This window comes from Corella eumyota, chromosome 5 (genome assembly GCF_963082875.1).
Source record: "Corella eumyota chromosome 5, kaCorEumy4.1, whole genome shotgun sequence".
Lineage (NCBI taxonomy): Eukaryota > Metazoa > Chordata > Ascidiacea > Phlebobranchia > Corellidae > Corella > Corella eumyota.
In genome coordinates, this window is record NC_137494.1 from 8396128 (window position 1) to 8415006 (window position 18879).

General features: G+C 29.6%; 2 protein-coding genes across 4 annotated transcripts; one reads left to right on the forward strand and one right to left on the reverse strand.

Annotated features, from left to right (window-relative positions):
- The first annotated feature begins 383 nt into the window (after positions 1 to 383).
- On the forward strand, positions 384 to 5452 carry LOC145752212 (choline-phosphate cytidylyltransferase B-like). Of its 2 annotated transcripts, none has more exons than XM_082568444.1 (9): positions 384 to 710; positions 924 to 1017; positions 1132 to 1248; positions 1710 to 1861; positions 2023 to 2101; positions 2321 to 2463; positions 2830 to 3009; positions 3773 to 3867; positions 4276 to 5452. In XM_082568444.1, exons 1-9 carry the CDS (start codon positions 537 to 539, stop codon positions 4373 to 4375), a joined length of 1134 nt encoding a protein of 377 aa, XP_082424570.1. In that variant the 5' UTR covers positions 384 to 536; the 3' UTR covers positions 4376 to 5452. The 2 variants fall into 2 exon arrangements, with proteins under 2 accessions (XP_082424570.1, XP_082424571.1); XM_082568445.1 differs by lacking the exon at positions 4276 to 5452 and adding an exon at positions 4049 to 4079.
- Positions 5453 to 5600: 148 nt separating this feature from the next.
- On the reverse strand, positions 5601 to 13551 carry LOC145752211 (putative ATP-dependent RNA helicase Pl10). Of its 2 annotated transcripts, none has more exons than XM_082568443.1 (17): positions 13432 to 13551; positions 13127 to 13289; positions 12750 to 12842; positions 12319 to 12444; positions 11844 to 11918; positions 11579 to 11729; positions 11142 to 11241; positions 10791 to 10926; positions 10258 to 10418; positions 9756 to 9937; positions 9396 to 9490; positions 9128 to 9322; positions 8906 to 8981; positions 8542 to 8647; positions 8300 to 8417; positions 7705 to 7966; positions 5601 to 7544 (listed from the first exon to the last, which is right to left on the reverse strand). In XM_082568443.1, the coding sequence occupies exons 1-17, from the start codon at positions 13462 to 13464 to the stop codon at positions 7439 to 7441; spliced, it is 2178 nt and encodes a 725-aa protein (XP_082424569.1). In that variant the 5' UTR covers positions 13465 to 13551; the 3' UTR covers positions 5601 to 7438. The 2 variants fall into 2 exon arrangements, with proteins under 2 accessions (XP_082424569.1, XP_082424568.1); XM_082568442.1 differs by having other exon boundaries at positions 13100 to 13289.
- Positions 13552 to 18879: the final 5328 nt, after the last annotated feature.

The following is an 18879-nucleotide window of genomic DNA, read 5'->3' on the forward strand; positions in this document are numbered from 1 at the left end:
GGCGTATTTCGCACGCAACAAATTGTTTTTGCCTCAGGGGTTTAAGTACAATTTATCAACACATTTTTTTGTTATTTAAATAATATAGTACATTTTTTAATTTTACTGAGACAAAAAAAATTACCTTTGTGTTTACAAAACACTTCAATTTTAGAAGGTGTTTTGTATTCCTTTTAGCAAAGGAATCAAACATTCATAAAATGTTTGAAATCAAAAAAAAAATTTTGTTATTTTAATGTTTTATGTATTATATAGTGTAAACCATTTTTATAATATCGTAAATGCGCAAAAAAATTTCAACATTTGTAAAATTTCAACCGGTAGTTGGCGTTCTAGTTAAGCATTTGTTTTGGTGATGACGTCACAGAGCTGTTTACGTTTATTAGACACGTACTTTGGTCATAAAATCATTTGCCGGTTATTATTAGATTTTAGTCTGAACGATTTTTTGACGCAGGCAACGAAAAAGGAGTGTCATTTCATTTTATAAAAAATAAGCACAGTAGAACAGTCGTTTACAAACGAAAATCACAAAAATGTTAGCCACCGAAAATCCTCGCAAAAGATCGCTTCGAGAAAAAGTTGAAAAAAATGAACCCGAAACATCAACTCCCAAGAAGGAATATGATGATGCTGAGGAACTTCTTTTAAAAGCTCGAAAACGGCAAAAAACTTCAAGAAATTCCCTTAAAAATGGGACAACAAAATTGGTAAGATTTTAATATTGTTGAGGCAAGTTTAATTGGTATTTAATTACCAAAAATTGATTTAAATATAAAAATATTTTTAATACACTTTATTTACTATAATTTAACAATATATTTTTATACTTAGGGCAAATTTATAAAGCTTTAATAGATTTTGATTAAAAAATTATCCAACATTATGTAAAAAAAACCAAAGTAACTCATATATCATTTTAGGCATTGTACGAACCTGCCAAAATGGCATTTAAGGAAGGAAGCCAGCATTTAGGGCCTTATGTGCGCCTGACTAAAGAGGAAGCATTAACAGGAGGTATACAAGAGAAATTATTGTAATTATATAAAATAACTAATAAAATATTTTGAAAACAAATCTTCTTTATAAAATATAAATTTAAATTATTTATTTATTTTTATAATTTATTAGACTGTCGGCCAGCAAGGGTATATGCAGATGGAATTTACGATATGTTTCATTCGGGTCATGCAAGAGCACTCATGCAAGCCAAAAACCTATTTCCAAACACTTATTTAATAGTTGGAGGTATAAAAAAATTAAACACAAACTCTCACTTAAAAAACAAAATTTTTTTTTTAATGAATAATTTACATAATTTAAAAAAAATTTAAACATCTCAATATAAAATGTTCAAATTTAAAAATGAGGAAACTTCATTAAATTCAATTCAATTGTTTTAAAAATGTCATGGGAAATGAACTTTAATATAAAACATTAATAGCAATGTGAAATTTGACCTGACCACCCAATTGAAAAACTAATTTAATTTAAAGCAACATTCACTAAAAAGGCTATAGATAAAATTTTATATTAAAACGATTTTTATTGGCCGTTTTAAGATTGTATAGCGGTATTACAGGATTATATTAAAAAAAGCCCTATTTAACATTCATTAAAGGAAATAAAAAATGCATTACGCTTTTATAGATAATATTTTATATTAAAACCATTTTTATTGGCCTTTTTAAAAAAAATTTTTCTTTTAGTTTGCAATGATGAACTGACGCACAAGAGCAAAGGAAGAACTGTGATGGCAGAAAAAGAAAGATACGAATCACTGAGACACTGCAGATATGTGGATGAGGTGGTCACAGATGCCCCATGGACTCTAAGCGAAGAGTTCTGCGAAAAACACAGGGTAAATTTTTTTTTTTTAAATTGTATGTCATTTTAAACTGTAATCCATATAGGCTTATGTTACAACCATCTGTGTTATTGCATTACCAGACATATTACCTACCTTGCCATTTACTTTAAGCATATTGTTAAATTTATGAGTCACACATTTTATGTTTATAGATTGATTTTGTTGCCCACGATGACATTCCTTATGCTTCATCCTCCTCCGCTGATGTTTACAAACATATTAAAGAAAAAGGTAAACCGAACTTTTTTATTTTGATTTAAAAAGTTGTATATACATTTTTTTGAATATTTTTCGACAAAAGTATGTGCAATTTGATATAAATTGTAAAAATTATTTCAGAAAAAAAGTTATATAGGCTATCTAAATAAAATGAACAAGTCAATAATCAGCCATATTACCCTTAAAACTCAAAAATATTTTCGATAAAAAATAATTTATTTTTAATATTAGGTATGTTTTGCCCTACTCAACGTACAGAGGGTATTTCGACGTCAGATGTGATTACCAGGATAGTGAAAGATTATGATCTCTATGTGCGTCGAAATTTGCAACGAGGTTATTCGGCCAAAGATCTTAACATCAGTTTTTATCGGGTAAGTGTCATATGACATGCATTATATGTGTAATATGTCATATGACATATAAATATTTAAAAAGTGTAGTGACTGGTCAAAAATATGATGTAATGTTTTGTTAGTGGTTATTACATCATTTTGTATTACAAATATTATATATATATATATATATTGCAATAAAAAGCTGAAAAAATTTGTCACTTCAAAATCCTGAAATTTGCCTTGTATTTTGTATTGCCATGATCTTATATTTTTATATACTAATAATGAACCTTACTTTACAATTTTTAAAATTTTAAACTTCCTTTTGTGTAATATTAACTAACTTCCCCCCTAGCTGTCTTAAGTTTTATGAAAAATGAATTTTTAAAATTTCAATTCAAGGAAAAGCGAATTGCTGTTCAAACGACAATGGACAATGTTAAGGATAAGTTAAAGGATATGGGAGATAAATATAAGGAATTCGTTGGCAAAATTGAAGACCGAAGCCATGAAATGTTGGATAAATGGAAGGAAAAGTCGAATGAATTTGTCCGCAATTTTATCGACATGTATGGAACTATGGTAAGAGGATTAATCCCAATTTATAAATAACCTTTTTTTAAGTTTTAGGCGATGGGTCTTTTATAAGAAAATACCAAGATTTAAATTTTTACAAGTAGATTTAAATTTTAGTAAAAAATTTTTATCCAATTATCCAAATTTGTCGTGATTTTATTTATAAATTATTATTTCAATTAAGGTTTAATTATGTTTAAATAAATCATTTTAAATTGATTTTTGCACTGTGGACTCAAACAACTGTTATGTCACTTTTGTTGATTTATATAATCCAAGGTAATCATTAACCTTGCCAACACCAGATGTTATACTGTCATGTAAAGAACAATATGTGAAAGAAAACTAATAGCAGAGTATTAAATTTAATAATTCACATTTTAATGCCTAGTATAATAATGACAACTGGCAATTTTTCCAAAGCTGTATAGCCTAAAGGCTGTGATTTGGTTTTCAAGGTTAACTTTTATTAATGTAATTGGTATTGACTTTTCTAAAATATTCAAATTTGAGAGAATAAGTAGGCGTTTTAAATCAATATTGGAAATGTTATCTTGAAATATGTTGTTGTTTCTTCAAAAATTCAAAAACAAAATCCTGAAAATTTTACAAACCGAAAATAGCAACCATAATAAACCTCTATAATAAACAATTTAACTAAAAAACCAAGAACGTGTTATGGTTAAATAATAGAGTATATGTTTTAATACAATAAAGTATAAGATACATTCTATGCCAAAGTCAGGTTTAACCTTTTGATATTTTACAGAACCAATACAAAGAACAAATTTTTGATGCAATCTCACCTGGAAGAAATAGTCCATTGGAAGGTGAATTGGAAAACGAATCGTTTACCTACGAAAAGTAATTGTTTGCTCTTACATTTAAGAATAGTTTTAATTAATTAGAGACTTTTTTTATTAAAATTTGCTTCTCAATCTAAACAAATTTAAAACTAGCCTGGTGGGAGTATAATTAAAAAAGGGGCTGAAAGCGGTGTGAACCCCTGTTAAGAGAAAACTCAATTATCAGGTTAAATTAATAGGCAATGTGATCAATAATATTCATAGCTGTCCTGGGCAACTTAAGAATGGGTCAGGGTAACAAATAATACTCCTATGAAGCTGTATAGGCACCCTTTCCACATCAAGGTAAATATATTAAAAGTCATTTTACACTAAACCATTTAATAGCATTTAATGTTAATGTGCTTTTTTGTATAATTTACTAAATTAGTTAAATTTTAAATGGGTTATTTTTTTACATTATTAGTCCACGCTCGCCGAGTTTTTTAGTAAAACAGTCTGTTAAATCGATGTTAGAAGAAAATTCAACAGACGACGAAGAAAAGAATACAAATGAAAAATTGTAATCTAACTTAGTAAAAATTGCTGAAAAATAATAGTACTGTTGTGCATGTACTCTATTCACATTTATAATGTGCATTCAATATAACTCATAATTAATTTGTCAATATTCCATTTGTTACTGTTATCAATGGCGAACATGGTTTGCTTTATTTTTAAACTTGTGCATGTATATATTATTGACGCTTTTGCAATACAAATATAAAGTTTTATTCTAGTTTTAGCTATATTTATCTTTTATTTGACTCCCAAAATATATGAATTGCTTGCCATAATGCCAAATTCAGCACTTAAAAATTCTACTTGTTTAGTTTTAATGAATTAACAAATAGATTGTTTAGAATTATAACAAAATAGCAAAGTATTTATATATATGTTGATGTAACTACAGGATGCCACTGTGGTACTAACAAGTTTTTCAACCTCTGTGTTATTTTTCAGTATACTGCTTCTCGTTTATGTTTACCTTGTCATTTATTAATAATCACCAGCGTAACCAATAAGTCAAAGTCCATCTTAAAGGCTTTTTATTATTTATTATCTTGTTTGCATTAATCCAATATTAAGCATAACCATTTAAAAGTATTGTAACGCTAAAGGAAATTTTCCAAATCACTTTAAAAATGGTTTTATTTAGCCTAGTTTACTTTAAGCTAAATACCGTCTGGCCTATTTGCAAACACAAGTGTTTGTTTTTAAATAAATACAAAGTTCTTTAAGGGTGACCCTTGTACTTTGGACTTTTATATGTTGTTGTGCAGTTTAATTTAAAACATAAAAGCTATTATGTTAGGCTGTAAAAGGGTGAATTTTATTTTGCTCTATTGAAACTGTAATTTATTGCTAAGCCAGGCATTTTAAAACAAATAATAAATCCATCTTTAAACTTTGTACTTACTTTTTGCATGTAAATTTTTAATAACTTCTGAATAATTTTTATGGAAGCATAAATGTAGTAATGAATGTATTACAACGCAAAGTAACCTACAACTCTGGAATTTCTTTTTAAATTTCTAATCGGTGTGCAATTTTGTATTAGTTAAGCATGTGCACTGTTTAGGTAATAAACCATTGACTGCAGACTCCTTTTAGATTTCACTATATATAAGTTGCAATATTGTATTCTTGAAATTTAGTGATATTTTTTTAAATATAGAAACCTAAAAAATGGTAAAATAACCTAACTTTAAATAATTTCTGAAAAATTCTTTTAACAATACAAAGTTTCTTTAAAATTGTTTTTTTATTTTCAATTTGAACGAAATGTGTAGTAATAGGCTTTTAACAATTCAGAAATTAGAATAATTTGATAAAACCACCTGACATGACTGTGTAACAAAGCACAATACCACTGGTTAGAATTTTAGAGGACAAATAAAAAAAAATTCAATAAAAAAAAATTTGTTAAAAGTTAGCCAAATTATTTGAAAAAGTTAAGGTAAAATGGGCTTTTTTTGTGTAGTTTCTGATGTTTGCCTTTCTCAACTGCTTATTGCCCTCGCAGCGGGTTTGATAAAATAAATAATAAACACAAAAAGCACAGTGCTGGAGTATTCAAAATAAAAGAAAAAAAATTACCTAAAAATATTGGCAAGAAGGTATTGCCACTTTATAATTATGTTGCACACATTTTGACAATCACCTCTAGACTAACACCATCAAAAATTTCAATTTTTAAAGTACGCTAATTAAATGATCAGTTTTGATTATGCTGTTATAGATAGTGTATTAAAATCTTACGATTGTTTGGGTGTTATGTAGAGTCATGATTGCCACAGATTTTAAAGTGCAACATAATGGGTTTGAATAAAATTATATAAAAGATCAAAAATCGCGCAGATGTGTTTAAATAAAAGGCATGTAACACTAAATGAATTTTTTTGTTTTTTATAAATAGGTTAAGGGGGAGAAGTGAAGTTTTAAATAAAATTGCAATCGCAATATTTCTGCGATTTGAAATAGTTAAAAAATGATGCCTTCATAGTTGTTTGCTTACAGACAAAATGACATAAAAAAAACAAAGCCCCCTAATTAAAAAGGACTAAAAATGCCATCATAAAACCCTGTGAAAAAAGCACCACTAAAATTGTTGCATGAATTAAAAGTTACCTATCATCAGAGAGAAAAAACACACACGCGATATTAGAAATCTTTCTAAAACCATAAAACATGTGTCAATTTTGCAGGCAATCTTATCCCACTAGAGACATAAACCTACCACACATGTCTTTTTTTAGCAAAAACTGAGTTTAAAATGTAGAATTGTGCACTGTGCTTTTGTATAACGCGAGGTAAGCAGCAAATTAAAGACAAGCAGCACCTAAAATTTCCTAAAAAAAATTCTAAAATTTCGCCTTTTCGTTAAAAGCCGCTGTTCCATTAAAAAAAAATTGGGCTAAAATTCTGGAAAAACTATTCCAAAAAAAAGATATTAACTTTAGCGTACTGCCCAGTTTTTGTTAAGACTACACAGCCCATTTGTTTTTATCAGCAGTGGTATAATGCTACACATTCCATGCAGCATGGCAAATCACATATCAAGGCAGTGTCACAGTCGAGATATAGATAAAAAAAAAATTTAATAGGCTTTAAATTCAAACAAAATTTGGAACTGCCCTTTTTCCTGTCGCAACAGAAAATCTAAAAGATATTTTGATTTGCTGCATGGAAGGTATTAAAGATTTTTTTACAGACACAGTCATGTGGTACTTTCCCAAGCGGTGCATTCCCAGATCGCTACATTCCTGGAAAGATATGACAAAGAACGTTATGTACAATCCGGTCGGGACACATATTTACACTCACACGATATATATACAAAACACACACATACACAAGATCATCAAAAAATCCGATCTGGCTAATCTTCTGTACAGAGAGAATTACTGTCGGTGAAACAATAAAACAAGAAAATCACTTCAGGCAAAAATTTTTTAAGCAAAATTTCAAACAAACTTGGATTCAAAATGATTTTTTTTTTTCTGATGTTGTATCGGAAAGCAGGGTTTAGAAAGTGAATTAAGATATGTACAAGTAGATGTTGGGTAGGGGTGCTTTGTGTGTTGGGTTTACATGCTAAACCAGTCTGGCCCTGGACCCCCCTGCATGGAGCCTCCATACTCTGCACCTCGATAAAACGCTGGCATACCCCAGCCCCCACCAGAGTTACCACCCCTGTTTAAAAATGAAAAAATTAATAATTTTTTTTATATTTTAAAATCAAAATTTAGTTGAAATTTGAAAAAAAAATTGTAAAAATAATGATATTAACACGACCATATGTCATTATAAAACTTTAACAATAATAAAATTAAAATTTTTTTTTAACAATTACCTGTTGCTATGCATTGGTGCACCTCGGCCGCCTCCTCCAGTATTTCCACCTCTGCCTCCTCTGTTTTGTTGCTGTCGGTAATCCCTTGAACCAAATCCGGAAGAGAATCGTTTGCCTCCTGATTGTCGAGGTCGACCCTTCTGGTATGTAAGAGCACTGGTCTCAAGCCATTGTGGGACTTCCTGTCCGGCTTCAATTAGAAGATCAACCAAATCTTTGACGATGTTCATGTTCTTGTCATTAAAAAACGAGGTAGCAAGACCTTGTTTAAAAAAAATAAAAATTTGATAAAAAATGTAATTTATTTAGCCATAAACTTAAATTCTTCAGATTGAGTAACTAAAGCTAATACATAAACATTGTCAGAAAAAATAAAAAAAAATTGATAAAAATGAAATTTTTAGCCTGTCAATTGAAATCCCTTACATAGAGTAACTAAAGCTAATCCAAGCAAGACCATTTTTGAAATATTCAAGCAAAAAATAATACTAAAAATATGTATATACACCGCAATGTATCCCCTTGTCTGGTCTTAAGTTTATGGTCCTACAAAAGTTCTATAAAATACATAAAATCAAAAGTTGAATTTATATACCAATATTTCCTACACGCCCAGTTCTTCCAATTCTGTGAACATATTCGTCGATGTCACTTGGAAGATCGAAGTTGATCACATGACGAACATTCGGGATATCAAGACCTCTTGCAGCAACCTAAAGTTTTTTGTGATTTTTAATACAAAATTTGATTAATTTTTTTTTATAATAATTTAACAAATAAACTTTATATTTAAAATTACAAAAAATGATTTTTTTAAAATGAATTATTAAAACTTACAGCTGTAGCAACCAGAATCGGGTATTCCCCTGTCCTAAAAGCCAAAAGTGCCTCTTCTCTTTCGCGTTGCGATCGATCGCCATGGATACTTGTGGACTTGTATTTCCTAGTGTAACAAATCAAGTTTTACCTTAGTATTGCTATGTTTTTGATAAGGAAATGTTAATTATTTAATAAAAGACATTGTTTAATATTGCTCTATTTGTATTTAAATCTATGTAACAGGGCTGATTAAAGGCAGAAAAAAATATTTAGAACAAGTTTTAGTTTTTATTTGTAAGGTGAAAATAATTAAATAAGTCACAAAAATTAATAGTATAATACAACAGAAAATAAAATTGTTAAAAAAAATTTACTTCAATACCTTTTATATAAGAACTCATCCAAAGCGTCAGCTCCTTTTTTTGTTTCAGTAAAAATCAAGGTCAAAGATTTTGAGTCTAGAAAAAAAAGTTAAAATAAATAACTCATCATAAAACAAAAACTAAATACGATTTAATGCCGAAAAAAATCTACCTCTAATAATAAAAAATTAGATTAAATTTTTTTTTATTTTTATATGAAATTATTACAATAAATTTCTTACCTGTGGCGTTTACTAACTCCAACAAAAACTTGTGTTTTTCATCTTCATCAACCCAGACAACTTTCTGGGTGATGTTGGTGGATGTTGATCCCACTCTTCCAACTGCCAAAAAGATGTAAGTCTCCAGGAAGTCTCGAGCAAGAATCTGGATCTCCTTCGGAAAGGTGGCGCTGAACATGAGAGTTTGTCGATTTCCTGAAAAAAATATTGTTTTTCACATTATGAGTGATTTTTTTTCTGAAAACTTTTTTACTTTCTGACCACTTACCCTTATCAGTCATGTCACTTTGTTCTACAATCCTTCGGATCTGTGGTTCGAATCCCATGTCCAGCATTCTGTCAGCTTCATCCAAAACAACAAACCTAAAGAAATGGATTTCATTTTTTTTTTAAGTAAAGAAGTAATAACTTAGCTAGCTTAAAAAAAAGCAATTATGAACTTGCTCTATTGCAGACATTTACTGTAGCTCTAGGCTATATGTTACACAATTGCAAATTTATTTTAAGAATGATATTTTAAGAGCAAAAAACAGGTAAATTCGTAAAATTAAGTGACATGAATAAAAACTAAAGTTCAAAATCTTGTTTCACCCAACAAATTATTTTATAAAAAAATGCCCTTTTTTACCTAATGTAAGCAAGTCCGATTTTTCCACGATCAATAAAATCGACCAAACGACCAGGGGTAGCGACCAAAATGTGACACCCACGATCCAAGTCCCTCATTTGTGCTGAAACGTCAGCCCCACCATATACTACGCATGGGCGCACATGAGATCGATATGAGAACTTGCGAGCTTCGTCATAGATCTAGGTTCATAAAAAGTTTGTTATTATTTTTAAATTAAAAAACATATCTTTAAATTATTAAGTAGCTTGCATGTACAAATATGCAAGTGCGGATTTCTTTTTTACAGCTTCAAAAATAAAAAAAATCCTATTTGAAATAAATATCAGTTGTGACCTTATTAAAATGCAAAAAGCATGAAAAATAAATGACTAGTTTAAAAGAACTAGATGTTATTAAATGAAGAGTTTGTATCGCAAAGTTAATCCTGAACACAGATTCCATTAAAAAAATAAAATAATTTAAATAGGCTATACTTGAAGTTTTGCATGTTAAGATTTACCTGTGAGGCTAGTTCCCTGGTTGGGGAAAGCACCAAAGCAAGTGGAAACAACTTTCGTCGACCTCTCTGATTGGCTGTCGATGCTTTGTGTGATTCACCCGGTCCTTCGGCATACAACCTTGATAAGATTGGAAGCAAAAAGGCAGCTGTTTTGCCAGAACCTTTCAAAAAAAAGTAAAACATTTAGAGTGACGTCTACTTTGATTTATTTAATTACATTTACTAGTTTAACTGGAAGACATATGGTTGTTTATATAGTAATCAGTCAAAAAATCATAATTAAACTATTTTAAGTTATCGCCATTTTAAATAGAAGTTCGTAGCCTACCTCACAGTCAGGATTTTAATTGTTGAAATATGGTATATATATATATAACTTTTAACTAATACTTGCTTGGTACACCACAAACAGCAGTTTTAACAAATTGGGACGCCTTTAAATTGGACATACAGATATATATATATATTGTCCACTAACCTTCAATATATTTTAACAGAAATTTTAAACTGAACAACATTTTTAACATTCTAACCTGTCTGAGCACACGCCATCAAATCCCGTTTTCCAGTGATAATAGGAATGGCATACTTCTGTACTGGAGTGGGGACCGTGTATTTACACAAATCCAAATTATCACAAATTATCTCACCTAAGTCAGCATCTTTAAACTAAAAAAAAAATTTTTTTTAGTAATTACGTATTTGACTGTTTTTTTTATTAGGTTTGATTTTTAACAGTTGCTGCTATATTATTACACAATGCATTTCAAATATAAAAAGAAAGTAATAAAAAACTGCATCAAGTTAGGTCTTAGGAATGGTAGTAATGCAAAAATGATTGTTTACGTAACTTTAATAATAAAATGTTGTTAAAATATATTTACAGTGTCAATATGATCGGGTACATCTTCCCCTGTTGCTTCAACTGGAATGTCCTCATATTTGTCAAAATTAATTCCAGTGTTCGAACCAGAAAACAAAGTTCTAAAAAATAGTTTAAAATTAATAAACTTTAAAAAAACTGCTGCATGTGTTTTTTTTTAAATACGTCTTTTTTGGTATATATATTAAATAAAATTGTAACCCAAATTGATATTTATAGACAAACCTAGTATTTGTACATAATGTTTACTATTGACATTTGAGTAGGCTGAACCTATGACAAACAACAACAACATTACTTTTTCTATTCTAACCATTCCAATTATGATTTTTTTCATATATATCATAATACGAAAATATTTTTAATCCTGCCTATCTTGCATAAAATCTAAATATAGTAATAACAATAAAAATTAGAAAAAAAACTTTAAAAAAATACCTTTCCAAGCCCTCGTTCTGAGCAAGAGGTTTGCTCCAGTCGATTGGATCGTTAAAAGCATCCCCGCCTCCCTGGCGTTCATCCCATTTCTTTGCCAATCTGTCATCTCCCTCTCGCATCTGTCCATATCTTCCACTTCCTCCTATACCACCTAAAAGCAAATAAAAGTCGTTTTTATAATAAAAAATAATCCCTTTTTTAAAAGAATTTTTTTTTTATGCCACACTAAAAGTATAATCTTAAAATGAAAAATTCAAGAACAAACCATCATCAAGAGCTGCCCATCTGTCTGCAACTTGATGCTGGGGGGGACCTTCCCAATACCCACCACCACCACCACCTGAACAAATAATCATGAATTTGAAATCTTTAGAATATTATAACAAATTCAAAACACAAGGCAATGGTCCATTAGAGATATTTTTATTATTTTGTTTAGCCTTCGTTATATTTAATAAAAAAAACACAAAAAAAACTAGATAACTATATATATATGTATATCTATTTTTTTAACATAAAAAGTCTAACCACCTTAATACATAAAACCTCGCTTTGTAAGCAGTACTACACTACATTAAAATTTAGGAACATTACATTAAAATTGCCAATTTAGTATATATATATATATATAATAATTCTTCCAAAAAAAATAAGTTAAAATAAATTTAAAAAACTAAATTTATTTATAAACCTGTAAAAATAAATTTAAACTAAAAAAAAACTTAAATTTTTTCACATACCTCTGCGGTCATTTTGACTTCGATCATTGTAACCCCGAGCCCCATAATTTCGGTTATTCCCATACCCACCATGACCTTGGTGGCCGTAACTCACATTATACTGCGGTGGTCCCCTGTATGACCCACCTGTTGAAAATTAGGGGTTAAAATAGGAAATGATAAGGTTGGATTATAGTCATAACATTACTGCATTTACTGTTTAACAGGTATACTTTTTATTATACTAAAGAAATTTTTGTGTGTTTGTTGATATTTTATTGCAGTTTTTACAAAACTTTTTTTTAATCTAATCACACAACGGAAATAAATATTAGTTAATACAATAAAACTCTTAGTATAACTTTATTATGTAAAGTGTGTTTTTTTTGTTTTTTATTCTAAAACAGCCCTAGATATTAAAGAATAACTTTTTTGTAAGAAATTTTTTTTACCATTGGAATAACCACTTCGTTGTGGGGGAGGTCCATAATTTCCACCAGGTGGCATTGGGCCTGGTTGTTGCATCATGTGACCATAACGAATTTCTAAAATAAATGTTAAAATACTTATTTAAATGCTACTGTAAAAATCGGAGCAAAAAGTTTAAAAAAAATATATTAAAGCGGATTTCAAGAAATTTACACACCCTACATATGGAACCCCTTTACAACCCCTTAATTAGATTTCCTTATAACTAAACACCTTTATTTAAACTCATAACATTAAAAAAAATAATGTGAATAATAAGTTGTTACAACTTATTAATTTTAAATTTTGAGACTTCTTAATTAAAAAAAATGACCTCCATTGGGCCCAGTCATTGGTCCACCTCCATATGATGAAGGAGGGGGCATCATTTGGGGAGGACCCCCTCGTCCCATTCCTTGGTTTCTTAAATGAGGAGGAACATACCCAGTACCTCCTCCTCCATATCTGGCTCCACCGCCTCCACCACTTCCTCCACCTCTTCCATTAAGATCCATTGAACCCATCTTTAAAAAATTATTTTAATTATAAACATTAAATTTAAGAGATAAACTCTAGTTTTAAATATTTTTTTTTAACAATAAACATTTATATTATATATATAAATATATATATATATCATTTAATTCATTCTAATATTGTTTTTACCTGCTGTTCCAAGCCATTTGTAGGATGCGACATTTTCTTCTATTTTGATAATTTTTTATTTTACACAAAATTTATCGTTCAAATTAGTTATATTATTTTTAATGTATTCTATTGAATTCTATAAAAATATAAGATATATTTAAAAATAGGTAGGAGATAATCAGATTGTATATGATTTGACAGCTTGTCCAAAATTGGGTAAAAGCCTAATTAAATATACACGATGAATTAAAGATATACAAAAAAAAATTGGAAAAACTTGGAATAAAACAAACAGACAAATGGTTTAAATAATTGGATTAAAATGAACCGTAACCAATTTTAACCACTTAACCTATTCCAAATCCATTTAATCTTTGATAATTTACAGGAACCACAAAATAATTCAAAACTACTAAATCTGTCATCAAATTATATATTTTTTTCACAATTACTTAGTAATATAAAAAACTGCTCTAAAACCATCTTTAATTAGTTTTTTAAACCCTTAAAGTAAAGTTTACATTTTACCGCAAGCAAAAAACACGTTGCTTGGCAGCTTGTATTAAGTCTGTGAGTTCACTAAGTTGCCAGTTTGGAAAGTAGGGCAGCGTGCATACACAAGATTTTTTCGTTGAAAAAAATGCACGCCTGAAATTGGCGTTTTGCACGCCTGGCTTTAAAAGTAAATGCAAAATTAAGGTAAACACGCTAACATAAATCACGCGTGCACGCGTTGTCCAAAAATTTTTGTGCACGCACTGTCCAAAAATTTTTGCACGCGCGGTCACGTCAATTTTTACGCTTGCACGCACGAAATCTCGTCGAAAACTGCCCTACTTTCCAGACTGGTTAAGTTGTAAGTCTGTCGATTTGATAAGCATAAAATAAAAAAATTAAATCAGTAAATATCAGAATGTATAACCAATGAATATATTAATACAAACAGAAAAAAGGAATAACAATCTAATATAAAGAAACAGACTCTCAGAAATGCCGGTCAGCAGGGTAGGTTGACTGCCAGAGTTTACAATTTAATTCATGGCTGAACATAACTTGTAGATGAATACTTGATTTAAACACTACTAGTTTAAGTAAACTATTTAATTAACATCTTTAGGTATTCATACTGACTTAAAACAGTCAAATTGTTAAGCTGCCCAGCTTTAAAATGATTCATATTATATTAATGTAACAAAGAAACTCACACAACGCTTTTCACGAAAAAGAAGAAAACAGAAAACGCGAACGTTAACATCACGTGACTAAAATAAAGTCGAAGTTGCCAAGTAATATTTTGTAAATTATTTTTATTACTTACCAAAAACTACAAATTAATTTAATAAATTTATTTAAAAAACATCGTTAACGACTCAATATCTACAATAAAAGTTAAACTTAACTGTAAAATAAAACAGGACCCTAGGGTACTTTATAAGAGTTTCTTTTATGTTTTGTTTTTTATTTAACGTGATAAGTAACTATAAATTACATTAAACATACATATTAACAATAAGCTTACAGAAAAGAATTAAATAGATACAAAATATACAAAATTATGTTAATAGGTCATTAACCCATAAATTTAAATACAGTTTTATATATATATTTTTTTAAGCATTTTAAGAATCACAATTGCAGCAGATTTTTTATGTACATAAAATAAGATTTGACAGTTTAACATTAGTTATTCTAATCAGTTTAGCTTTGGTTGGATTGCTCCCAAGCTTCGGTGTTTGTACAGAATTGCAACCAAGTTAATTGATCTTTGCCAAATTTTTTTCCAAGAATTTGTGCGTATTCAATTAAATCAAGAAACCTGCCCCCAGCTATTTTCAAAACTAAACCATGCACATAATCCCGGTTGGTTTCGGTTTGCTTATCCTTCCATGTCGTAAACTCAAATAAAAACTCTTCTGTATGCAAGTAATCATTTTTATGGCTATTTTGCCCAACTCCAAAACCACTAAGTGTGAACGCAATACTTCCTTTGGCGTCGTCTGTCAAGTTTAAACGGAATTTTGGCGCTGCTGCTTGGTCACGTGGTATCTTGTTTTCGTTTCGAATCTTGGTAAACGCCCCTTTTAATGCAGATTTCGCCTCTTTCCATTCCGATGTTAGAACTTTATGTTCTTTTTCACCAATCAAAAGTTTTTTAATTTCGCCGTATAAAGTGTAATCTTCTGGGTTTGCTTTTCCACGAATTTCCCAAATTACACTTTCGTTAAACGACTTGTGTAACGAATACATTCTAATGTTTCCATTCTCAAATTGCTTTAACTGTTCGTAGTTATCCAGATAAGCTTCAAAGTAATGAATAGTCATGGTTTCAACTTTTCAATTCTTATTTAACTTACTTAAACCTTTACCTTTCTTATATACAAACGATTAGAGATAAAAAAAGGGGTAAATTCAATTAGGGGCTTACCGGTTCTGATATTTCGCAACTATGGCGCAATTTACATAAGGTGACGTAATACTGCAAATAGAAAAAAACGCGCGAACTGCAAACGGTACAAAACTTAGCAGACGCTGGTATTGGAATGTTAGGTTTAATGAATGCCCACATCTACTTTTAAACAATATTTGTTTGGTAAGTTTAACGAGGTCTACGAACAAAAAAAAATTCTAAAAACATTCTTTTTAAACCCTAGATGAATGGAAATACCCACATAAGATACTCTTACATGCTATAGAGATTACCAAAAGCTAACCTAACGATAAATTATTTTAAAAAATAATCAAACTCTTGTACTTATCTAACATTATGTTTAAAGTCATGTTTATTTAGTATAATGTTACAGCTCAAAACGACATCGCCAATTCCGTGTTCTAAAACGACTGTACAACTTATATTGACGTTGTTAAATAACCACAAATTTGATAAACAAGTTCAGGGCTAAAGCCTACGTCAATTTTAAGGAAACAATAGAGCAAATGAGGTGTCACGTGGTTATTTGGTGGTTAATTGTAGGATTGAGTTGTCGCCACAAAATTTATACCAACAAAGATATGTATTTGGTTAATACAAGTTTTTATAAAATAAAAAATGCGAGATTAATCTGTTAAAAAAGCTATGATAATTGAATAGGAATCACCAGCTGTGACACCTTTTCAAATATTCAATTTTATTTTGTAATTATTTTTTATCATTTCAAGGAATAAGACTTCTAAATCCTAAAATCAATCAAAATTGTAAAAAACATACACCTCGTCATCTAATTTGACCAGTTTATGTGTTATTAAAAAACTCAACTAGTATAACAAAACAAAAACATTTTTTTAAAATACTAAAAATTATATAGTTTATCGATTACAAATACAAACAATGGCTTAAAAAACACATTTATTAAAAGCATTAAAGGAAAAACACATTAAGAATCTAAGCCTTATCATTACTTTTATAGAAACAGATTTGTCCGTTGTCAGTTAAACATATTCGTGTTATTGAATATATTGTATCAAACTGCAATGTTAGTGCAATATTGCAACCATGTTAGTTGAGTTTTACCAAGCCCCTCTTCAAGTATTTGCGCGCATTTAACCACATAAATATTTTTGTCTTTGTCCTTAGACCGTGCACATAATCTTGATTGTGCATAGTTTGCCTTACGTCCGCTTGTCTTAATTAATTTTTAAGTAAGACTTTTAAGTTGCAGCATGACTTTTTTTACTTATCAAGCTATGCTTAAGGCTCACAAAGTGTAAACGTAACAATTCCCAAAAACGTGTAAACACGACATTTTCCAAAACTTGCAAGTTTTTTATATTTACCTAATAATGTATTTAAAGCCAGGTTTATTAAATTAAAAACCCGCTCAAAAACGATTTAGTCAAATATAGATCAGTTTTAGTTTTTATTTATTAAGGTTGGTACATACATAATCACAAATTCGATAAACAAGTTCTGGTTAAAGCTAACGTTAATGTCAAGTGAACAATGGGGCGAAACAACTATCATGTGGGTATGACGTGCGAAAATTTCAAGTATCACGTGGTTACGACGTGTCAAATTTAAATAAAAAAAAGTATGTTTATGGTAAATACAAAATGCCTGTAAAAGTATAGTATAAATGTGGGGTTAATAAAAAAAGGCTGGCCCATTCAATAAAAACCTCCAAATTTAATTTCGTTATTATTTATAATATAAACTTTACAATTTCTTAAAATCAATCTCAATTGTAGGAAACGGCCACACCTTATTTTCAGACTAAAACGGAACAATTGATATGAAAAGTAATAGTATAATTATCATTATATATATAAAAAAAGATTATAAATCACAAGCATCAAACAACAAATATCTATATCAACTATGAGTTTAAAAACAATGTTGTTATAACTTTTATTTTTGTTTTACTTAAGCACTACGACAAATTCTCATTCGCCACCACAGCATTTGCATGCAGTTGGTTAGTTTGCTTCCACACTGCGGCGTTTGTACAGTATTGCAACCATGTCACTTGATCTTTGCCAATTTTTTCCCCAAGTACTCGCGCACATTTGACTAAAATGGGAAACCTGCCCACAGCCAACTCAACTAAACCATGCACGTATTTTTTATTGTCTTCTTTGAGTCTAACTTCCCACGTAAAAATTTCACCACTTAAATCTCCTTCTTGTAATAAATCATGTTTATTACGATTTCTTTCCACTTCATTTCCACCTAGGGTAAACGCAATATTTTGTTTAGCCTCGTTTGACAAATTTACTAAGATTTGTGGCGCATCTTCTCCTTCGTATCTATTTACATCTCCATCAATTTTGGTAAATGCACCCCGCACAGCATTTTTTGCATCGTCCCATTCCGATTCTAAAACGTCATGTTCAATTTCACCAATTTTGAGTTTTTCAATTTTTCCTTGAACATCATTTTGGCCTAATATTTTTCGTACACAAATTTGCCACAGAACATCTCTACTAAACGAGTTGTTTAACGAATACAAAATAATATTTCCATCCTCGAACTGCTTTAATTGTGTGGAACTTTTAATATGAGTTTTAAAGTAATGAGTACCCATAATTTCAATTTAAACTTAATTCACGTTAACCTAAGCTCTCCTATATCTAAACGTCAATTGCATAAGAAAAGGGTAAATTTGAACCAGGGGCTTTTAGGTACTTAGAGTTATGGCGCAATCTACATGATGCGGAACCTTCAATAAAGAAAAAACACGCGTAGTGCAAAAGGTACAGAATTATTTAAGCGTTATAGTTCTCTCTAAAGTTTTTAAAAAAAGCTAATTAAAAATTTTACCCAATAACATTTTAAATATATTTTGTACGAACAAAACAAAGTATTTAAAAACATTTTTTTCAAGGCAATAATAAATGTAGATAAACATATTTCGATTTTTATAGACTTTACACACTAAGGCAAAATAAGGGTCACGGTTTTTAACAAATATTGTGGAATTTCAATTAAAACGAATATAGTTGTTAATTATAAGATTCCAAATCCCCGCTTAT

Coding starts and splice junctions, on each gene's coding strand:
- LOC145752211 (XM_082568442.1), bottom strand. CDS start 13,464: ATGTCGCATCCTACAAATGGCTTGGAACAGCAG. Junction 13,290..13,431: donor CAAATGGCTTGGAACAGCAG/GTAAAAACAATA, acceptor AATTTTTTAAAG/ATGGGTTCAATGGATCTTAA. Junction 11,919..12,318: donor AAGTCAAAATGACCGCAGAG/GTATGTGAAAAA, acceptor TTATTTGTTCAG/GTGGTGGTGGTGGTGGGTAT.
- LOC145752212 (XM_082568444.1), top strand. CDS start 537: ATGTTAGCCACCGAAAATCCTCGCAAAAGATCGCTTCGAGAAAAAGTT. Junction 711..923: donor AAAATGGGACAACAAAATTG/GTAAGATTTTAA, acceptor ATATCATTTTAG/GCATTGTACGAACCTGCCAA. Junction 1,249..1,709: donor CACTTATTTAATAGTTGGAG/GTATAAAAAAAT, acceptor TTTTTCTTTTAG/TTTGCAATGATGAACTGACG.